This window comes from Bidens hawaiensis, unplaced genomic scaffold, assembly GCF_021521415.1.
Source record: "Bidens hawaiensis isolate Kalapana, Puna unplaced genomic scaffold, B.hawaiensis_p1.1 tig00020022_1, whole genome shotgun sequence".
NCBI lineage: Eukaryota > Viridiplantae > Streptophyta > Magnoliopsida > Asterales > Asteraceae > Bidens > Bidens hawaiensis.
In genome coordinates this window covers 188,956-209,474 of record NW_027493041.1, presented here as the reverse complement: position 1 = coordinate 209,474, position 20,519 = coordinate 188,956, and the positions used below count along the sequence as shown (strand labels likewise).

The window sequence follows — 20,519 nt, the reverse complement described above, 5'->3', positions numbered from 1 at the left end:
ATTGATGATAGTTGGCTGAATATAGAAGGATACTATATATTATTGAGTATTTTGTAAACACGAGAGGTGTTAAGTGTAAAGTTTATATAATACAGTAACTTAATGTCATTAGAGTGCAATATTAATCAATGTTGAGATCTTATTGTGTGCTGATTCAGTGATAAATCTAAATGTTCAACACGGCCAAAACTAGTATATTGTGCAACCAAGTGAACACCACATCCATAAACATTACATAGGCCTTCTTGAATTCAAGAAACAACACTGAAATAGCAACATTGATGCATAAATATTCAAACAGATTAAATTACAACATCCTGGGCTAGAATTCTCAATTAATATCAAGTAATTTCAAATTGAACTTAGGAAAACATATAAACACACTTAGAATATCAGATGTATGTTTATCTCACTTGGAAATTGAGAATCCTTAAACAGAGGGCATATATGAAAGCATATGCTACGCAAAAAATAACTAGAACCGAAGCAACAGGAGCCATGAAATTTAATCTAAAACCGTAGTGATCTTTGATATACCAATTCAAAGCTGGGTCATATGTCATCCCAGGCACTTTGATCGTCTTGTCAACGTCATGGTATTGTGAAACGATGTACCCATACACGCTCCATGCTATAGGACAAATCCAGTAGTACCACACCCACCACTTTGGTATTTTCTATAATGTTTTGCAATATGTTAACTTTATGCAATAAAAAGGTGACCAAAAAATTTGTATGAATGATGACTTACCGGTCTGGGGATGAAAAACCCTGAGAAGAAATTAAAAAGCCCATAAAATAATACCGCTAACACGGCTGCTGTTTGTTCGTTTGGTGTGATAGCCACAGTCATCAATCCGTAGTATGTAAAGTTTAGGAGTGTGAAGAAGCTAACGAAAAAGAACCAAAGAAACTTGGGTGCTGTCCAATCAAATGAGACCATGGCATACACTATGAAAGCGTAACATGCTGTTTCAACAAATACGTATGGTATCTCTACTAAAACCTGAATGAATCTATTTCTGTTAGAAGCAATAATCAAGGATAATATGTAATTAGTCATGTCAATATTTACTAAAACTCTAACCTGTGCCATGGCATATGGAAACGTGGAGTACATTCCAGCTGCTCTTTCACGATAGAAGACTGTTCTTTCCGAGGCTGCTACAGGTTGCACTGTTTGGCAATTATTCATACCAACAAAGAATATTCCAGCATATAAGGCCCCAACTATTGTGGACAAATTGTTGCTACTCTCCCTGAAGATAGATAGATATAATCAAGAATTAGGGAAAAGAGTGTTATAAAATCATCAAAAGTAATGTTATGTTCAAGATTTTAGGGTGACCTTTTTTCACCAATCTTCCAAAATGTTATGCCAATCATTAACGATGCAGTCAAAGTAAAGATGTTGCGGACAAGATTATAGTCAGGATTTCTCCAATAACTCCACCACATCTTCCATAAACAAGACATGAATTGTCCCCATGAAGATTGAGAATATTGTGTTCCAAAATGAAGATCTGTTGCTCCTGGAGGTGGTGTGCTCAACGCCATCACCAAATCCTCGTTCTTTCTGTGGATCATACATATATGCTTCATTAAGACTTTATTACTTTATAGCATTAGACATAATATAAGAACTTACTGATGCAATTCTGATGATTTGAAGTACTCAGCAAAGTCTATCCCGAGTCGGCTCTCTACAACACTTGAACTGACTTCTAACATCCATGTTGCCGGATTATATTTTTCTGGAATCTTTGGAACACCAGGAATGTCCTAATATATGATAAAATGTTTAATAAAATCACTAATGTATTTTGAAATTACACGTCTTAGATTGCTTATTTTGTGAGATAAGCTTGCAAAATACCTCAAAGTAGTCTATAATGTTTCTAGAATTCCTTCCTAGCGGTCCTGAATATATCACCTGCCCACCTCTTTTTAATAGCAGCAGCTCATCAAAGGATTCAAAGATATCAATGCTAGGCTGGTGAATGGTGCAAACAACAGTTCTTCCTGTATCAACCGTGTTTCTCACAGTCCTCATTACAATAGCTGCAGCTCTAGCATCAAGACCAGAAGTCGGTTCATCCATGAAAATGATTGAAGGATTAGTAACAAGCTCAACTGCAATTGTCAGCCTTTTTCTCTGTTCTGTTGATAAACCACTAACTCCTGGAAGTCCCACTATTGCATCCTTGAGATTTTCTAGTTCAACAAGCTCCATAACTTCATGTACAAAAGTCTACAAAGTAATAAACAAGAAAAGAAATTAACACATGGTATATTAGTGACACAAATGTTAGCATATAAAATCCTCACCATTTTCTCCTCATTATTGATTTCTTTCGAGAGGCGAAGAGACGCTGAGAAAATCAAAGATTCACTAACAGTGATATTGGGTGAGTGGATATCGGTTTGTTCACAATATCCAGAAATTCTTGCAAAAGTTTCTTGTTTTTTTGGAAATCCTGATATTCGTATATCTCCTTCAATATAACCACTTGTCTTTCTTCCTGCTAAAACATCCATCAGTGTCGTTTTACCAGCTCCACTAACCCCCATTAATGCAGTTAAAACTCCAGGCCTAAAAGTACCAGTTACACCACTAAGTAACCGCAACCTATTTTCTGTCACTCCTTGTTCTCGCATTTCCTGTTTAATCAATTACGTTTGGATATTAAACAAACCTTGTTCCACATTTGATTTTAAGTAGGAATTTAAAATGAGAAAGCAGAAAGAAGTTTACTGGGGGCATATCAACATAATAGTTCATGTTATGAAATGACATGGACAGTGGAGTAAATGGAAGAACCATTCCCTTCTTACGAGCCTTCGTATTATGTGAGTTTGGTTGTCTTCGTTCAAGTTCCACTGCAGACCCTTCTATAAAATTCATATATATAGCTTTAGTAAGAATGCATAGATGTGATTGTTTTGAATCTTGGTTGGTACCTCTTTGAACTTCCATCCCTGTTGTTGCTTCTTTGGATATGACTGCTTGTGGTTTCCCAAGGGCTAGTTATTTTGTTATAGGAATTGGAACGATTAGTTACCGGCTCAAAGGAGTTACAAAATAATTAGTCTTTAATGGTGGGATAATGGGACTTACGATCTAAATACATGAGAGAAAAAGTGAAGAAGATGTTGAATAGAACTAGAAAACCTGCAAGCGCGGCAATACCAATCCAGTACCATTTTTCTTGGGTTGGGATATCCATGTTTTCTAGTATTGCTATGCCCAATCTAGTTACATTGTCGGTACTCTATGAACATCACAACATAATATAATTGTTATCTTTTAATAGTTTTTGTTTTTGAGTAGGTACCAAGAACTTACGTACCATCTTGTTCATCCACCTAGGTGCAAAAAACTCATTTACTGCAAATGATTTAAAGCCATACGACAATGGTGATACCCAATATGCCCACTCCCACCAACTAAGAAGTTGTTCTTTAGAAATGATGAAACCACCTAAAAGAAATATGGAGAGAAGTGCAAGGGTTCCACCTGTGTTTGCAATGTTCATTGTCCTGCATACTCCGGCAATAAATCTAAAATAGCCCCCTCCCACATTCTGGATCATAAAAACTAACAGGAAGTGCTTGAAGAACCTACACATGAACCATCTTTTTGTTAGTAATTACTAGTCTACATAATAAGTACCATGCAACAATGAGGAGGAGATCTATGCAGAGCACTAATTAATGCGAGAATCCCGAACAAAATATATGGTTTCAATCATTTCTTTTAAATAAAGGCGATGAAAACGAAATGTTTGTTGTTCTTTCTCGAAATTCATATAAAACGGAAACAAATTTGTTTATGTATATTACCCACACATGTGTATGTTACATTATCTACACATAACTTACACATGTTTAGGTGAACACTTAAAAATATAAAATGTGCGAAAAATAGTTTGAGTTTTTATTATGTTCATACACATACAGATTTATATTTAAGATATGAATCATAGATAAAAATATTATACGGTTTTTTCCCCTCACAATAGTTTAGTTTTCTTCTCTAATCCAACTCCTGCAACATTAGAAATATATGTTACCTGCTAGCTTGAGGAGCAAGTCCAACACCGTAATATACTAAGGCCATCCAAAGAGTACTGTCTACTAAAGCTATTGGTATACGGAGCAAGAATGTTGGAAGTGTATACACCCATGGCGGGTGGAACAAAAGGTCTCTTTGTTTAAAAATTACAGGAAGCCTTATTATGGTGAGGGCAATTTCAGCAAGACCATTAAACATGTTTAGAAGCAAGCTGAATGAAAGTGCTCCTATATACATTAAACCATCTTGTTCATTCCTTCTGTGCATTCTAGTTCTAAGGAACACAGTCGTGATGGTAAATGATAAAAAGAGGAATTGTACGGTCTTGAAAATGTAAATAGGACTGTTTCTTTTCATCAATAGCAACTCCTTATTCAATGAGGCCTTGAATAGCTCCATTTTGGGTACCATATATTTCTTGAAGACTAAAGCTGCTTTGTGGCTTTGGTTCTTGTCATAAGCGACTGAAAGCTCGTTTGTTAGTGTTCTGCCTACATGGAAACTCTTGAACCTCTCAACAAATTCACTGACTGGGATATATCTGTATGGTTTGCTTCTATCTGCCCAATATTGCTCTTGATCCTTTCGAGATGTAACCTGGTGTCATAAAAACATACAGAATGCTGATAATCTTAAATATAAGTTTGAAATTCATCACTTAACGACGATTAGTACCTCTTGCAAGAAGTCAGAAGTGCCCTTTCTCTCAGGCAACCTGAATCCACAACTCTCAAAGAACTCTAGCACGTTTTCACGTGGTCCGTGATACACAATCAGTCCCTCTGATAGTAGTATTATGTCATCGAAAAGATCAAACGTCTCTGGAGCAGGCTGTAGTAAGGACATCAAAACTGTTGACTCAGTGAGGTGTACAATTTGTTGCATGCACTTCACTATCTGAAATGTTGTGGAGCTGTCTAGACCCGTGGATATCTCATCCATAAACAAAGTTTTTGCTGGTCCAACAAGCATCTCTCCTGTTTAAAATTTGGCATTATAGTAACGGAACACAAACAACCAACGTTTACATGACTAATATAATAACTAAATATGAAAAGGTGTATTGAACACAATTAGACAATAACAATTGTAATATGTTTCCTTGATATTTGTTATTTTAATTAGGTTTATTACTAATACATGGCTGATCAAAAAGTTAGTAGACCCTATTTGGACCCAACAAAAAAATGGTATAAGTTGCCATGAGTGAAGTTACAAGGCCCATAAGTAGATGATGGATACCACTCTTCATTAACAATTTCTTCCCAAATCAGTAGCGTAGCCAGAAATTATTTCCTACGGATTCGGAAAATTTCAAGAGACGGACGACTGATTGTTTATCACATAGATTTGGGTTTTTAACAGGTTCAATGTTGAAATTTATTACGGGTTCGATGTCAAAATACACTAGTTATAACACTAAAACAAAATTTTGTACTGGTTCGGCCCCTCTAAAGCTACCTACGCCCCTGTCCCAAATATTCCCTTGTCTTTTTGTACTTCCACTACACGTCAATATCTTCCCAAACATATGTTTTTAGTTATAAGATGAACATCTTATATTCTGTTATATATATGTATGTATAGAGAAAAGGAGTGTGTGTGTTAGGATCAAATACAAAATCAATAGAATACTTATTATTACACTCAGTGACGGATTCAGAAATTTTGTTCAGCGGGGGTAAAACGTAATCGGTAAAAAGGATCGGTTTTTACACTGTATTCGAACTAATTACCATATATCTAATAAACAAAGTGGGGCTGAAACACGCTCTTTAGCACCTATCTTTCTTGTAGAAAGTCATGACCAATAATGAAGATTATCTAAATAAACAAAAACTAGATTCATAGTAACTAGTAAGACAACCTTTAGTATCGGTTTTTTTTATCACATTATGTTTTGGAGGGAAAGAATATAAAAGACTCCCGCCGTGTGAAAGGCATTGAATGAGGGCATATTGAATTGAGATAAATTATTATATGAAATTTACAAAGTAATTAACAAGTTGAGTGGAAGTCATTACCCCCTGCCATGCAAGTAAATCCGCCTATGATTACACCAGTTCATCACTATAGCACAATGATTACTCTGTTTCTCACATTATTTATGCTAAAAACCATTTGTAGATCTCACTAATACATGTGTTCGTATGCTTGTTTCTTTTATTGTGTGTGTGTATATTATGTTAACCATTCTTATATGAAACATGTAGGGGTATGGTACTAAACCCGGTTTTACGACCCTAAATTTATTATGTTTGGCTTATTTTATTATATGGACTAATACAATGTTATTGGGCTGAGGGGGTTTTGTGGAGGTAACCCTAACTGGGCTATGCCCATTAGGGTACCATGATGGTGGCCATGAGACTCTCTATATAAGGAGGTCTCCACCTCCTTATTAAAGGGTCATGCTCAATAAGAGCCACCACCACTTTTTTGTGTCTGTAAACAAGAGATCCTCAGGATTTCTTAGCAGTCACCTCCACACCCCCGAAAAACCATTGCAGGTCTCAAGCAACCGGAGAAGAAGATCAAGACGTGGTTCGTTCATCTCGAAAATCCGTGGAAACATCGTCATGGATCAGGTCAGATTCATTTCATGCTTCGACAAAACATAACTAAGAGTGATTGAGTAACCGAGTAAGAGTATTGAACCTGTAGTGACTCGCTTCTTTTGTCCACCAGATATTCCTTTTCTCATTACATCACCAACATAGGTGTCACGACAGATATCCAAGCCTAATATCTGTTTTTGTAAAAAATATATGATTATTTTAATTTATGTTAGCATTCCAAGTGTAGCTAACATGAACATAATTAAGACTATATAAATAATAGAACTTGAATGGTTCTTTCTTACTCTAAGAACGTAGTATGTTACCAAACTGCTGCCAAATCCTTCCATGGCAGTTGCTTTCATAAAAAGGTCGACATCAGCTTCTGGGAAAATCCCTGCTTGCTTCTCTCTTCTTGCAAGCTCCGCCAATAGTTCTATATTTCATTTTTTACATATCATTTTATTTGTTGAATCTTCACTTGAGGTTAAAATACATAATCTTTTGAAAAAAAAAAAAAACATTACCTATTTTTGATCCGACTCCTTGGCATCTTGCAGCGAAATCAAATGTTTCCTTAACTGTCATTTCTCCAACATGAACATCGTATTGGCTGATGTAGGCTGAGGTCTTTCTTGGTTCAAATTCATGTAGCTTATGTCCGTTGTAAGAAATCTCCCCTTCAACCTGTTTAATTATAAGTTACTATGTGTGTTTAGCTTAAAGCTTATGATCACTATAACTAACATGTAGGAACTTCAATACTAATATATTCCTATTAAAAGTTTAAAATATTTATCAACAACAAAAATTAGATGCACTCAGGTCGTCTCATAGGTAAGCTAAATAAGGTCAAAGCTTTAGGTCTTCAATTTATAGGACATTCATCTAAAATAAAGGATTGTATTATGGGTTTCTGAAAGTATGTTTTTTTAGAATTAATAACTTAGTGATGTGCCACAAGCTAAGAAGAAATGTCTCATATTAATTATCATTGCATATCATTCAAAGTCCATAATTATTGGTTAGACTCTATAGCTATACCTATACGCATAAAAAAGAAAGAAAAAAGGCTTCAACATTTTAGTTAGTTTTAGACATCCGAACACGTTGAGCCGGCCCTGGATGCACTGTCAACATATTATCAGTAACGTGGTGATTGCGTAGGCATTCACGAAAATCTCTCATCATAATTTTTTCAAGGGTGTTAATCTTGGGTTTGTAAGTTAACTTGTTCTAACCGAACTTGACACATGCTTTATTCTTGGCCTTTACACATGTTTTTAAAACCTATTGTGCATAAGTTCTTTAACAAATTTGCTGTTTTATTTACAATTTTTTATATGATTTACGTTAACAACATAATTTTTATTTACCATTTTTGACTTATTCTATGCCATGAACATAGTTTTGTGACTGAATTACTGAAAATTCATATAATTAAAATCATAATCTTCATAATAATCACTATATTGACTTTCAGGAGCGGTCCAATAGTATGGGAAAGTACAATACAAGTACTAAAGTAGGGCTTGGGCCCCACGTAAAAAGAGGGCCCATTTAATAAGATCTTATATATACTGGGCCAAGTCTGAATTCTTCATTCTGATTTCTGGCTCTTCTAATTACTAATCAACGGGATATGGATTACACGAATAACCATTTTCATGACCCTAACACATATTCAGAAAACATTAAATTGCTTATACTTTAAAATTATTATGTTGTAAAAAAAATTCAAAAGCAACTCAAGTGGTTTAATTCATATACACTAATTGTAATATTAATAATAATACTAGTTAAACCTTAGTATCTTATCTTACTATACTAATAAACAAAAATAATGATGCTTAGTTGTTCAAATCACATTCAATCTTAGCATAAAATTCTCTCTTAATCTTTTAATATATTTTCTCCTTAATCCATGCTATCCTTGAGTCATGGGTGAAATATTTTTCAAGATATTATTCACACATTAGTGATTATTTACAATATTTCAATGCCTAAAGTATAATTATGTTTAATGTATACCTTACTTTTTGTTAAAAAAATCAACATTTTTTTTAAAATAAGGGCTCGTGGATTCAACATTTTTAGAATCTTGCAATTCATGTTTTTCTTAAAATTTATAAACCAAGTTGTTTGTTTTTTTTTGAAACCATCAATTCCGTATTTTTTTATTTCATAAATTTTTATCACAGACTCGATTTCAACAAAGAAATAGGATCATATACAAAGATAACTTTTTATAGCAGTTACTTTCGTATGACATGTACCAAATCGTTTTATATATTTATAATTCTTTGGTTTTATTATTGCTGTGAATCTGTTTGTATTAGTTTTTACTACTTCAATGAACTCATAGCAATATTTAATCATTTTATATGTTTTCTATATGAATGTAAATTTGAGATTATGCATTTATTATTTATATTATATATTTAATTTCTTTTTTACCTTTTATTTTATGTCTTTATTTCAGATACTTGACTTTTGTTAATTTTTTTATCTGACAAATTATGTGTATTACACGGATCCAAAAGCTAGTAAACTTATAAAGCTTGGTGCTTATTAAAATTCAATCCAGACCATTGTATTATTACTATTACTTTAAAGCACGAAACGTAAAAGTTACTAATGCTTAATAAAAGAAAAGTAAACTTGCTAATACTCTAAATGAGAAAAATAAAATAATGAAATGGTGTACAAATGATATAAGAACAAAACCAATGGAATAGTAACTATGTGAGACAATATTTTTCATATTTAATAAATGGTAAATCTATTGTATTTCATGCTTATGATCATCAATATTCTTTTCTAACTTATTTCAATATTATTATTAGTTACTACTAGTTTTGTTGTTATTGTTGTACTTTTACTTTTATTTTAGCTATTATTACAATTATTATTATTATTGTTATTATTATTTGTGTTTTTCTTTAAAATTATTTTTATTAGTACACACTTTTATTATTATCGCTACTACTACTATTAATTTTATTTAGTATCGCTTTTAGGCTCTTATAGGTAGTCAATATGAGAAATAGAAAATTATGAGTTTAAACCCTATAGAGTGTACAAAATTTAGTTATTAAAATAAATGCAGAAAAAAAGGTTTTTCATACGTTATAGCTTTAATATCACTGTAACTTGGTATTAGTTTTATTATTATATTTTTGGTTTTATTATTTTTATTATATATCATTATTTTTAATATACCGTTACACCACCTGGATAAACCCTACTATTAATGTTATGATCACAAGTTGCGTTCAAAATTTAGGGGTAGAGGGGCACCCTCTGGTACCCGGTTGTGAATAGGATTTCCTCGGTGAACGCCGCCATCTTTAGTTTAAGTTGCTTTTACAGGATACATTTTTGGCTAGTAGTATCCAGGTCCGGCTCCAAGAAACCAAAAAAAGTTTTGGGCCGAAGGTGGGATTTTTTTTAGGCCTTAATTAAAAAAGTGTATTTTATTGGTTTAAACAATTAAATTTATATATGAGTTTACTTGGTTTGTATAAAAATAGGATTAAATGTGTCTCAAATGAGTCTAGAACTCATAACCTTTTGGTTGAGAGTAATACCCCTTTACCACTAGAGCAAGCCAATGATTATGTAATTGAGTTTAAACATTAAATATACATATTGTTTGTAATAAAAATAAATATAATTTTTTTCAAAAAAAAAAAAAAAAATCGGGCCTAACGGAGTGTCGGACCTGTGGCCGTCAACCACCCCGCCACCCATATGGGCCAGCCCTGGTAGTACCCGACGACTTGGACCATGAGCCAATTCCCTCGATCTTAATATCCAATCATCACTCACCTCTATAATTTATTAGGAAAAAGAAAAGGAAAAAAAATTAATTTAGGGTAGTTTGAGCATTTTCAGTCCATCATTTATTTTTATTTCTATAATTACACTAAAAAACATTATATTTCTATTACATATTTAATTAAATAATATTTTTTATGCCTTTAATGTTACAGTTTCTTTCCTAATTATTCACAACTAATTTTGACAAATATTAAAAAAATAAATGAAGACAAATTTTCTCCTGATTTACCTAAAAAAACAACTAATTTTTCTCTCCTATTCACTCACAAACATTTTAAACCCTATCTAATAATTTCAAAAAGCTCTCACAAAAATTAGGGGATGGGTTGGGAATAGTACTCGAATACTCTTATTCATTCGCTATCTTTAAATTCAAAATTACATTAGTTTTTTTTTCATTATTGCTCAAATAAATAGTACTTTTCTATACATTTCAAAAAATATTAAAAAAAACTTTTAGGGTGTTAGAAACTTTTCAAATATATAGTAAATCATAACATGTTCTATCTTTTTCACTTATAACACCTTAAATAACTTCCTGTACTATAAAAATTTCATCTGCATAATTTGATGGATGAATTGAGAATGATCTTAAAAGATGTGTTGTTTATTGTTTAAGTGGTTTTAGAGTAATATATAATAAGGTTTGGCTCAAAGACAAATGAAATTAACGTACTAATTGTGAGAATCAAGTATAGTAATTATATATATAAGTAATAATTACGTAATTACATCATAGGGTAATTACATAATTACTCTATGATGTAGTTACATATTTACTATACTTATATATAAAATTACTTTACCTAATTCTCATAATTAACACGTTAATTTTATTTATACGCTAATTTTCCCTAATATGATAAGCACTCCTTTTGTTAAAAGGAAAATTTAAAATGCTTTTTGTAAATGAAAATATTTTAATATATCCATGATGATCCATGTGGTGTTTTAAATTATATTTTATCATAATTTGCCTTTATGTCCTTTCAGTTGTTACTTTACCATAATTTTTAATTGATTTGGTTATTTAAGAGATTTTTCTATTCTTTCAACAAACAATCAGACAATTAGGCTATATGTAATGGGGCGAGAGTTTGGGCGACAATGGGCTAGAAGGGGCGCGAACACCGCCCCTCCCCCTCCCCCAACGATATGTGGGCGAAATGGGGCGAGGAAGGGGTTCTTTTATCGCATGTTCTTCCTTTCTTTTATTATTATTATATTCTAATGTGTGTGGGCGATATATATATATATATATATATATATATATATATATATATATATATATATATATATATATATTACTATTGTAGCCCCTACATCATTACACCCCAAAAACAAATTTCACCTTTTGCTGACTGGGCGCCACACGGCGCAAAACGCCCCAATTTGTAGCCCCTCTACTACGCACAACCTTAAGGTCAATGACCCGTCAAATCATCTCATTTCACTAGAAAATCCATGATGTGATAACCGCCAAAAATTAGACTAATCTGGTAATTATATTAACCATAATCGCGTATTAATTAGTAAAATAAATGCATAGGAATAATTTTTTTAGTCAAAGTTCTTGACTTTAGTTGAATTTTAAAATATGGAACCCGAAAAAGTTCAATTTTGTCGTGTAGCTGACACTGTACAGATTGACACCGGGTAATATCTCAAAACGGATAAATTCATAAACGTGACAAGATGACCTCGAAAAATAAAATTTTATGTTAGGATATTAGAGATAGTGTATAAACTTAATTTTAGAAGGTTCGAATCGCAAAAATTAGAAAATAAGTAACCGAAAGCCAGTAGAGGACACCGTAAGAGCCGACATTAAGTTTATCAGAAAATTATGTTTTTAGGCAGACATTGACTGTAATCTAATTTCGCTCAAAGTCTGATAAAAATTATTAGAAACGGAAGTCGTTTGGCTAGATAAATTACGAGATACGTTAAACGTTAATACCTAGTTTTTAGCACATGTCAATATTCAAATTACCTCTCCCTCTCCCTCTCTCATCTCTCTCGGCCGCCACCCTCACACAACCCAACCCACCTCCCAAACCCACCAATAAGAAGCTCACATGTATGTATCTCATGATTACTTAGGTTACTTGTAGACCCAACAAGCCATCCAACACACCTATCCTAGAATCCAACTCACCACTCTACTCCTCTCTTCCTCCCTTCATATAACCAGCCACCCCATCACCTCCCTACCATCTCACATTTTCAAATTATTACACACACAACAATTGATTAGGAGGTATTTGGTGGAGGTTTAAGCAAAATACAAGAAGTAGGAAGCCAAAGGAAGGATCATAGCCAACCCAAGGTCACATTATCACCACCATAGGCACCAAATCCGAAACCCAAGGTAACCCACTTCAAATATTTGTGTATACTAGTTGTTATTTGATGTTTAAGGTTTGATTCTAATATGTTTGGTAGTATACATGCAAGTATGATATGGATATATGCATGTATGTATGTGGCCGTGAGTTTACATAGGAATGTATAAGATAGGTTTTGTTGATTATAGGACTTGATATGGTTGCATTTAAGCTTGTATAGATTGTCCATATGAATGTTACTTGAGTTTGTTTAACAAATGAGTTTAAGTATTGTTTTAATATTGGAAGTAAATGTGAAAATGGTCAAAAGATTGGAAATGGATTATGGGTAAAAACACCCATTAGAACCATGGGTTTTGATTTTGGTATTGGATTGAAGATGTAAGCTTGTTAAATGGTAAAATGGTTAAAGAAAGAATGATAATTTTGAAAACCCATATACTTGATTACTTGAAAAAGTTGTAAGTATTAATAATAATGGTTTTGAAAGAATCTTGGAAAAGGGTTGACAAAAGTGTAAGGATTTGACTTTGTTGGAAAGTCACTTACGCATGCAAGTATTACAAAATTTGATTTTAATCATAAAGCTCATACTTGTTTTATATGGATTGAAAATGACAAACTAAGTGATTGAATGGGACATATGGAAAGGAATGAAATCTACTAGAAGTACTAGGATGCATGAAACATGATAACTTAGATAAACAAGAGTTTGTGTTAAACTTACTAATAAAGGAAACTTTGTAAATTGTACAAGATGTTTTGCAAAATGATTTGATAAGTGAACTTAATCTTGTGTGGATGATTAAAGACTTGTGGTTAGGATTACTTTAGTAAACTCTATTGTAAAGATTGTTAGTATGATAATAGGGTTATTAAAAATTGCTACTTACTAATAATAGAAACTTTGTTGTTAAAGAAATCAAGAATGTGTTTGTTAAAGGATAATTATGGGATGAAATAAGATGTTACTATGGATTAGTAAGATCTGGAAATTTTGGTACATAAACACCTTGTAGAGATTGAAGAAATAACATGTATAGTTGAAAACTTAAGCTAAGGCTTGAACATGTGTAGTTAAAAATTTGTTTTATGTGCATAAATGGTGCAAGATGATCAAACATGTATATGATGATATATTATTTGTTATTATGTGTATATTTGCTGTACCAAATGGTTTGGTTTTGACATTGTGACTTAAATAGCTTGTCGGTGACTTTAACGATCGGAAAGTTCGACTTTTAAGGTGAACCGACATGAGTTTTTGGAACTGAATTAAAACAGCTCCTAAAGTCATAATATTCTTATATTTAACATAAGTTAAAATATAAGAAAAGTCAAGAATAGCAAAACTTAAACCAACACGGTTCGTGTCGCGAAAACCGACACGAAAACGTTAAAAATTGGCATTTTTAAGAAATTGGCAATAAAATAAAAACCAAAACATTTTTATTGAAAAACCAATAAAACTTGACTAAAAACCATATAAAAAGTGTTTTAGATAATTTAAAACTAAAAGTTTCATAAAAAGGACAACCGGTTCGTTTTTAAGCTCAAAACCGACGAAACCGGAAAAACCGACAAAACCGATTATAATAGAGTCAAAATTTTAAATAAAATGATAACTTGAATTTTTCCAAAACACTCCAGCAACTAAAGGTAATAAATTTTATAAATTTTTAATAATTAAATTAAATTATTAAATAAAACAATTATTAGTTGATTATTACTTGTTTATATTTTTAAGTATAGAATTATAAGATTATAAGCAGTAAACTTTATGTGTTATATGCTTGTGTGGATTTTTAGAATAAGAATATATATATTTTAGTCAAACCTAAAATTAACAAACGTGTACTAATATAGGAACAGGCGTTTATTCGAAACCCCGAAATCAAAGGTGAGTTCTTCCTCTGAAAAGCATATTATATATCTATATTCGTTTATATATATATATATGTTTTGAAAACGCATTATACTACAAATTGTCGTTATTGTGGGATGAATCAATTTGGTTAAATAACTGTTAACCGAGTGAGGGCACAGAAATGTTGGTAGATCTATCGGGGTGACGCCCCCCACTTCCATTCGCGTTGGGTTAAAAGTGATAATATTTCGAGTATGGTACGTTTCGAGTTATCAAATTGGTAGTCATACACGTGTTGTATTCGTAGCTAGTCTACAACTAACGCTTTTTGTGCTTAAAGGTAAAATGCGGGTTTCGTTATTGTGTGTACCGTGTTTGATCGGTCTTTAATTGGGAGTATAATGGCCGTACACCATTATATTCATGTGTTGTTTATATATAAATTGGTTATATTTATATAATAAGTTTTTCTTCTCAGGAATAACTCACCAACATTCGTGTTGACCCAAAAATTATTTAAATATGCTTTGCAGGAAAGTGAAGGTTTCGAGATGGTATGGAAACGAGAGCGTGGGGTGTTTGAACAAAAGTGATGTGTTGTAAACCGTGCATCAGCACGTGTAATAAACTCTGATGTTGTTCCTTATAATAAAAGATGATGCTTTTATTATTAAATGGTTATTATTGTTGACTATCGGCGTCTGTCATAACCCGACGAATTAAAGTTAAGACTTCCGCTGTGTTAAGTTAAGGTTTTCGGGGTGTGACACATGATCTAACTTAAGCCGTCTAATTTTATTTTCTTAAATGAGGTTTGAAACCAAAATTTGCTTCTCCCTTATAAATAGTCTTTGGATGTCTCAATAACCACTAGAACCAATTGGATCGGAGATCATTGGCTAGTTTAAGAGATCTTGGTTCAAATCTCAAAGGATACTCAAAGGACAAAACTAATTATAAGTAATTAACTTTGCTATTAAAAAGCTATTGACGCATATTAATAAGCTTATTCCAGGTTGTCTTTTATGTTAACGCAATCCTACAATAAATAAAATGTATTTTGATATCCAAAAAGATTGTAATTTCGATTAAGTATAAAATTAATCGGGTGTCAAACAAGTTTAATTTAGCATAAAACATATCTAACTATCCAAAGAAGTTTTCATTTACAACTCAATTCAATTTTTATTTTGAATGTATATCATATACTTCTATAAAATAAAATAATGAAGCTTAGGTATCTAATTTCTCATCTCATTCATCCTAACCATCAACGGATCATCAAAACCATTTTGACAATGGGTTATAAATTAGTACATTTTCCATTATAATCTTCATTTTTTTATCTCATTCATTATAGCTATCAATGGATCATCGGTCAAAATTATTTTGACAAATGATTTATAAAATAGTCAGGAAATTAAAAGAATGTTGACTGAATATCAAACAAGTAAAAGTAAATATATGAAAGTTAAACAAGCAGAAAATAGTAAAAAACAATCGTTTTCTAGGGATTTGTTCATTCGATCTATTTTTTTTCCTATTGAGACTATATGTTGTATTATCCAGGGTAACTAGTAGACATGGTCTAAAATTGTTAATATTGGATGACGATGATAATACTTGAGATAAAATAACAAATGTTGTATTTAAAGAGATTCTCTTAAATTTATAAATTTGAAATTTTAAACTTCTTTTTGTTTGTACTATATATTCAGTTTATTTTTTACCTTTAGTTTTTTTCAATTTATTTTAAATAACGAACCTTATTTATTTTTATCATTTGTTAAATCTCATGCAATATACGGATTTAAAAGCTCGTTTAATCATATTACATTAAACTTGTATATTACTTATGCCAAATACCATTATAGAAATACATTTTAGACATGAATTGATGCTAATACAGATTTTTATTTTATGATCGTTTGTAGTTTGTAAAAAGAAACAAAATTCATTATTTCTAACATAATTAATAATTACACAATAAATAAGTATTATATAATTAAAACTGTATAAGAAAAAGTGACGTTAACACCTTTAAAAAGATAAATGTTAAATATTGTTGATAATTATTGTTGTTCTTCATATTTTATCATAAAATAAACTAATTTCGTCAATAAAAAAGTTTGAGACAGCCAAGTTTCGGTCATAAATTTCAAAAAGGAACGACTAATTATTTAAATTATATATTATAAAGTATTTGGCAAATGCATAATTTCAAAAACTCATGTTCATTCTTACCCTTAAGCTAGAATCAAGTTTTCCTGCCAAAGCCAACAAAAGAGTTGTTTTCCCAGAAGATGGCGGACCCAACAAAAGTGTCATTCTATAACATTAAAAATCAAGTAGTTATTATTATTTTTTCTTAAAAAAAGGTTGGCAGAACTTGCAAATTAACTACTACGTACCTTGAAGGTTTGATTATCCCTGATATATTTTTAAGAATTGTGAGTTTGGTTTTCTTAGACAAATTGATTCCAATCGAACTAAGAATCGATTCGATTAAATTTCTGGCGGCATTTATTAGCGTTGGAAGCGCTCTATCACCGATGTAACAATCCGCTTCGACCGTCAAATTTTGATACCGAACTTCTACAGTTGGTAGAGAAATGCCAACCCTGAAATGAAAGGATATAAGTTGTTTCATAATTTATACAAAAATAAAAACCTATAAAACCATTTAGCTAGCTAATAATTATGGAGTTAAAGTCTTACTTATCAATACGATCTCTAAACTTCCTCAAGAATCTGCCATTATCTTCCTCAGCATCCTTGAAGATCTTGTCAATGAACTCTTGATGAGCTTTCGAGTCGAGTTCTCCAACATCCAATAATAAGCCATCATCGGATGGTGTTTGCATGTCTAAATTGTTGAAGATGGTTTTCCGGATTCGGTGGTAGGTGGGTAGTGTCTCCAAAGCAGCCCATCTCAAGGCCTCTTCGTCTGCCACCGAGCCGTGGCTGCTCCGCTCACGGCTGCTGCCACTGCTACCAATGGATAACACATCTTCTATTCCCCTACTCAGTCTTCTACTTATGCTTCTAATAATATTTACTCCACTGTTTTCCTCCATTCTTTACTTTCAAAACAGCCAGTTGATCAGTGTTGTTGTGCTTTCACTAGCAACTGAGTAGCAGCTATTTAACATTTAGAATTTTTGTCGCGCTTCATGTACTTTTTTTTTAATTATTTTATCATGAGTTTATATCTCACAAATATTATAATTATAAATCAAAAGTAGGGTTTATTACTGGTTGCATATATATTGTGTCCAAACAAGTTGTGTTTGGGGTGTTTTTTCTTTTTGAATTGTGTTTTGGGGTGTTTTGTTGACCAATAATATTTTCAAATGAGTATCATAAATAGTTACGTACGGTTGTCTTGTTCTAGAACTGTAGAAGAGTGGTGTGGTGTTTATTAATTAACAAGTATTAATATGATTCTGTCAAAAAAGAAAATACGTAACAAATTCTTTTACCATTTTATATTTTTACCACGTGTACTAGATTCGTGTATGTCTTTTATGCTTTGCTATCGACGATATATGTCTAAAGTGATTTGCATACATGTATTTACTTTTTTGTTAATTTAACAACTATACATAACTAAATGGGAGAGTAATCAAAATGGGAATCTGGGACGTACACCAAATTATTCAATCAAAACAATATTGAACTTAAAAATCTATTACAATAATAGGCAAATTAACAAACCAATCAGAAAATGACTAATAAATAGCAACAAACGAGCCGAAAGAAATATCAAAAGTCTGAGATGAGAATCCAACTTCCATTGTACACGTGTCACTAGCGACTATAGAAGAGCTATCTCACGTGCCTCACAGTTACAAAAGAGCCGGCTTTGCCATGTCAAAAGCACACTTCCACAAACTGGCTTCTTCATAGCCGACACTTCAAAGATCCGGCAGCTTCGGGTGTTTGGGTGATCTTCTAAAACTTGCTTATTTACTATTTGTTTGTTGAAAAAGCAAAAAGTGTTTGGTAAAACAACTCCAAAGCTTCAAAATAAAGCTTTTCAAAAGTTGCTTTTGCTTTTCAAAAAACAAATAAGCAAAAAAATAAAAAAAAAACAAAATTATAAGCTCACCCAAAAACTTCCTTCCTAGCCCAAACTGTGACAATCCGGCTTCAGCACAGACACACCCCAAAAATTTGGCTCCTTCAAAACCTACTTGAGCAAATGTAAATGTAAAAGTCAATGACTATTTTAACAAATTTAGTGGTCCATTTGGTGATATATATATATATATATATATATATATAGGAGATTTCAATTAAGAACCCCTTTGAGTTTTAAGAACTCGAAAGAACTCAGTGTAACGATTTTTTTTCGAATTTTTTTTACACATGCGTAATATATGTAAGTTACATACACGTAAAAAAATTACAGAATTTTTTACGCACCGAGTCGACTTTTTACACATGTATAACGGACGTAAAAGTTAGTGTAACCACTTACATATTTATTCTCTCTCTTACTTTGACTTTTTTGCCAGATTTAATCTCAACTACATATTTCAATCCATTTAATTAAATGTGTGGCCTAGAATTGAGTTCTTAAGTTCTTAAAACTCAACATGGTTCTCAAAATATCCAACCCCTATATATATATATATATAAGGGAGGGATATTTTGAAAACCTTGTTGTAAGAAATTTAAGAACTCAATATGGACCACACATTTAATTAAATGAGTATGGAATATTGTAACATCCCGAAATTTCAAAGTGATATTAATTATATTACTTACTAATAGAGGGAAAGTTTACTCGGGTTGTCAGGAAATAAATAATAGAGTAGGAGTTGGTATGAGTCGGGCTAGTGTTGGATTAATGGAGACGGGTTAAATGAGAATGAGCCTTAGGTCCATGGGATTTCAGGGATATAAATATCCCCTAAACCCAAAAATATCTTCATTTCCTTACTTTCTACACACACACTCCAAAAACACACACACCATCTACACCGCCGCCGGGCCGAGGAGAGGAACGGGCAGATCCGAGAGAGAGAGAGAGAGCGATTAGTGTGTTAACAAGTTAAACGAGATCCAAACAAGCTCAAAAAGGTATGATTCTTGATCTTTGAAGTTTAAAGATCCAAGCTTTTTAGTGTATAAGCGACCGAAAATGGTCGGGAAGCGTAGTGGGTGATATTGAACCATAGCAAGGGTGTTAAAATCGCTCAAAATGCTGGACAGAAACCGAACAGCGGCTGATCTGGACAACTTCGCCTGCAACTGGGCAACTTCGCCTTCAAAGCGATGAACTTCGCCTGCAAGCTAAGTTCGCCTGATGAACTTCGCCTGCAAGCTAAGTTTGCCTGATGGCAACTTCGCTGTAAAGTTAAGTTCGCCTAACTGGTAACTTCGCCTGAGGCCAAGTTCGCCTGATGACAACTTCGCCTGAAGCCAAGTTCGCCTGTTGGCAACTTCGCTGTAAAGCTAAGTTCGCCTAGCTGGTAACTTCGCCTAAAGCTAAGTTCGCCTAAGGTTAACTTCGCCTAGAGCTAAGTTCGCCCGAGGGTTAACTTCGCTTAAAGTCAAGTTCGATTAGAAAATAAATTAAAAATCTAATGAAAAATGTGTTAAGACAGTTAATGGAAATAAAATTTTTCCAAGCTGACCTGGCAGCTCGACCCCAGCCAGGGGCTCTGCCCCTTGGACCCTGCTAGGGGCTGCCGCCCCTAGACCCCACTGCCAGGGGCGCTGCCCCCGGACCCCCGTTCGTTGTGGGTAGTAGTTAAGACTGGAAAGATGATATGAGTAGTGATAGTTGTTTGATACGTATACTTGTTATACAGTCAGCC

The 20,519-nt window shown here is 32.7% G+C and overlaps 1 protein-coding gene across 1 annotated transcript; it reads right to left on the bottom strand.

Moving 5' to 3' along the window:
* Positions 1–265: 265 nt before the first annotated feature.
* Positions 266–17,972, bottom strand: LOC143559705 (ABC transporter G family member 35-like). The gene is made up of 18 exons (XM_077048200.1): positions 17,410–17,972; positions 17,103–17,312; positions 16,936–17,020; positions 7,161–7,320; positions 6,939–7,069; positions 6,734–6,824; positions 4,751–5,052; positions 4,074–4,672; positions 3,351–3,621; positions 3,119–3,272; positions 2,756–3,024; positions 2,329–2,661; positions 1,877–2,251; positions 1,649–1,782; positions 1,349–1,576; positions 1,088–1,259; positions 752–1,006; positions 266–677 (listed from the first exon to the last, which is right to left on the bottom strand). The coding sequence occupies exons 1-18, from the start codon at positions 17,766–17,768 to the stop codon at positions 405–407; spliced, it is 4,401 nt and encodes a 1,466-aa protein (XP_076904315.1). The 5' UTR covers positions 17,769–17,972; the 3' UTR covers positions 266–404.
* Between the last annotated feature and the right edge of the window lie 2,547 nt (positions 17,973–20,519).